Below are 2,730 nucleotides of genomic sequence, written 5' to 3'. Positions count from 1 at the left end.
CCAGTGTCCTCTAAATGGATGTAGACGCCGCAAAGCAGTGGTCGTTGGACTGGCACCTTCCTCTGAATGACGAAAAGTGCGTCCATATGTCATTTGGAGGGGACTCAGCGAATGCCTTTGTTATGCATGGTGAGAAAGGACCAGAAAACATCATGAGGATAGATGTCAAAAAGGATTTGGGCATCTGGGTCTCCTCAAACTTGTCCTTCTCACTACACCATGGGAACCCGGCCCAAAATGCATTCGACATTTTACGGATGATCCGACGCACCTTCTCCCGTATTACTCGAATGACCTTCCAAATGCTCTATGGTGCCTATGTCAGACAGCTCCTGGAGGAAGCCAACCAAACTGTCTACTCAGGACGTACGAAAGACGTCACGCTGATTGAGCGTGTCCTGCGGGCCGCCACGACAATGGTTGCTGGCCTCAAATCCGTGGACTACGAAACGCGTCTCGCGACGCTTGATCTCTTTCCCCTGGAGTACCGTTGCCTCTGAGGAGACCTAATTCTTACTTACGCCCTGTTTGATCAAAGCTTGGCAAACAGGTTTTTTATCGTTGACCCGGCAAACACCCGGCGGGGACATAGTAAGAAAATTTTCAAGCTCAGGGCACAGACATTCATTAGAGAAAATTTTTTTCATTTTGGGTAGTAGGTGCGTGGAGTGACCTCCCTCCGACGGTTGTACACGCTCCTTCAAGAACCCAATTTAAACCACTATTAGATATTTATTTATGCGAATCCTCGCGCTGACAAGCATACTGTCACGCGCTGAGAACATAAAGAGCAGTGCTACACCCCTTTTTCACTTGTGCCTCTCAGGTGAACGACAGCCACTGACCGACAAGAACAAAACCGACCCGGGAAACTTGGGCAAAAGCCTCGATCCTGTGTATCAATCCGTGAATTCGCGAATCCGTGCGTGGAATAACCTTCCTTCAACGGTTGTCCACGCTCTCTCCAAAACCCAGTTGGAAGCACCATTAGACAGTTATTTACACGAGTTTTCGCGCTGGCGACCATAGCGCCCGACGCTGAGGACATAAATTGCAGGTGAATGACAACAGCTGAACGCCAAGGACAAAACAGGCACGGGGATCTAGGGGAAATGCCTCGATCTCGTGTATCCATCCGTGAACTCGTGAGACTATTCTTGAACTCTAGGTCATTTATTTGAGTTGGCGGTAGATTTGTAAATAGCTGCGTATTGTTGCGCGCACAGACATGTCGCTCGCGGGTTTCAAGAAGCAGCTTAATAAGGCTAACCAGGTGAGTTAATTTGTGTTCGCTGCAATTTTCCTGTCAGTCGAAATTTCTCTCTGTATGTGTAGGACATATTATTCCGCTTCTCCTAGAATCCCCCTTGTGGTTTCAAATATCCTATAGGTTTTCGGCTCCCTGTAACGGTACGCCGTTAGTTCTATTCTTCTAGGTTTATTCACTACGTTTCGTCCATTTCTGAGACCACAGCCCTTCTCACATTGCCCATGGCAGTAGTATCCCAGTTGACATCCGGCAATTTCGTGGATTCCGTCGGTCCCGAGATGGTCCGTTTAGTATCGAATGGTTAGCATTCAACAATATTGTAATTTCAGGATGACATCGGTTGCTTGATATCGATGGCGATCTTTCGTGAAAACTTATCCTCTGCGGTGTTGTTGATCGTTACACCGCGAAAGACCATGGTCACACTTCATTTGCAGTGAGATGTAATCCGTCCGTGGTTCGCCGCGGCGTTCACAATAATGTCCCGCAAAATCAGTACTTTGGTTACAAACATTCTTAAGCTTTGGCAGGTTGACGGACAAGCTGCGGGCTTTCAACAGGTAATTGTCGATGCAGGTGCAGTATGTACTCATCTTGGCGACTGGTTCCATGCAGTGTCGGTAAAACGTTGCACTAGAGAATTTCGGAAGCGTCAGATGAATGCACCGAAATCTTAATCCTCTAAGGCTTGCATGACGAAGACGTTCATTCATTAGACCTAGATCGCAGGAAGACCACTGAGCACTACGTTGACAACGCACGGAATTATAGGCCAGACCAATATCGCTGGTGTAACCTTCACACAAACTAGCTCCCATCCGTACTCATGAATGTAGATTTCTTGGAGTTTTATTGAGAGCAACCAAGATGTTGAGCCAGCACCTCTTGTACCTTTTCTCACGTCGTTTTGTGTACACCTTAATATCTGGGAAATTGTATTACAAAAGCCCGGTTAGGGGTGGGAGCGCAGGACATCGAGAGACCTTACCATCTATTAGGTCCAGAAATTGGATGTTCCGGACGAACACAACTTCCGTGAGAAAAATTATATGCTTCCACGACATAAGTGACATCAGGAACGGCGCGTTTTTATCCTCATTTACTTGCGACAGTAACTGCCGCTTCTGAAAGCCACCATTATAACCGAGACAGTCGTGATCAGAACGTGGTAGATTTACCGGGACGACCATAAAAACTTCTCCTTTCCCAGTTACCACCAACCACTGCGGACCCAAGAGGCATATCCCTGTTTATCACCGGGGCTCAGATCGACACTCGCATAAACTGATGTATTCGAGACATTCAATGCGATATCTTCACTGGTGATTGAAAACTAATGCGGACAGTGGCCAACCTCTTATTTAGTTCACTTCCGTTATCCGGTCGCCAACCATGTACAAAGGATAAGTTGTTTCTAGCTACTGCAATTCCATCCACCGAAAAATAAACTTTAGTTCAGC

At 47.0% G+C, this 2,730-nt stretch overlaps 1 protein-coding gene across 1 annotated transcript; it reads right to left on the bottom strand.

Annotated features, from left to right (window-relative positions):
• Positions 1 to 1,644: 1,644 nt before the first annotated feature.
• On the bottom strand, positions 1,645 to 2,088 carry T265_03965 (hypothetical protein; the record flags this gene model as incomplete). The annotated part of the gene is made up of 1 exon (XM_009168572.1): positions 1,645 to 2,088. One exon carries the CDS (start codon positions 2,086 to 2,088, stop codon positions 1,645 to 1,647), a length of 444 nt encoding a protein of 147 aa, XP_009166836.1.
• Positions 2,089 to 2,730: the final 642 nt, after the last annotated feature.

The sequence above is a fragment of the Opisthorchis viverrini genome (assembly GCF_000715545.1).
Source record: "Opisthorchis viverrini unplaced genomic scaffold opera_v5_61, whole genome shotgun sequence".
Classification (NCBI taxonomy): Eukaryota; Metazoa; Platyhelminthes; class Trematoda; order Opisthorchiida; family Opisthorchiidae; genus Opisthorchis; species Opisthorchis viverrini.
This window is presented reverse-complemented; position numbering and strand designations above follow the sequence as displayed.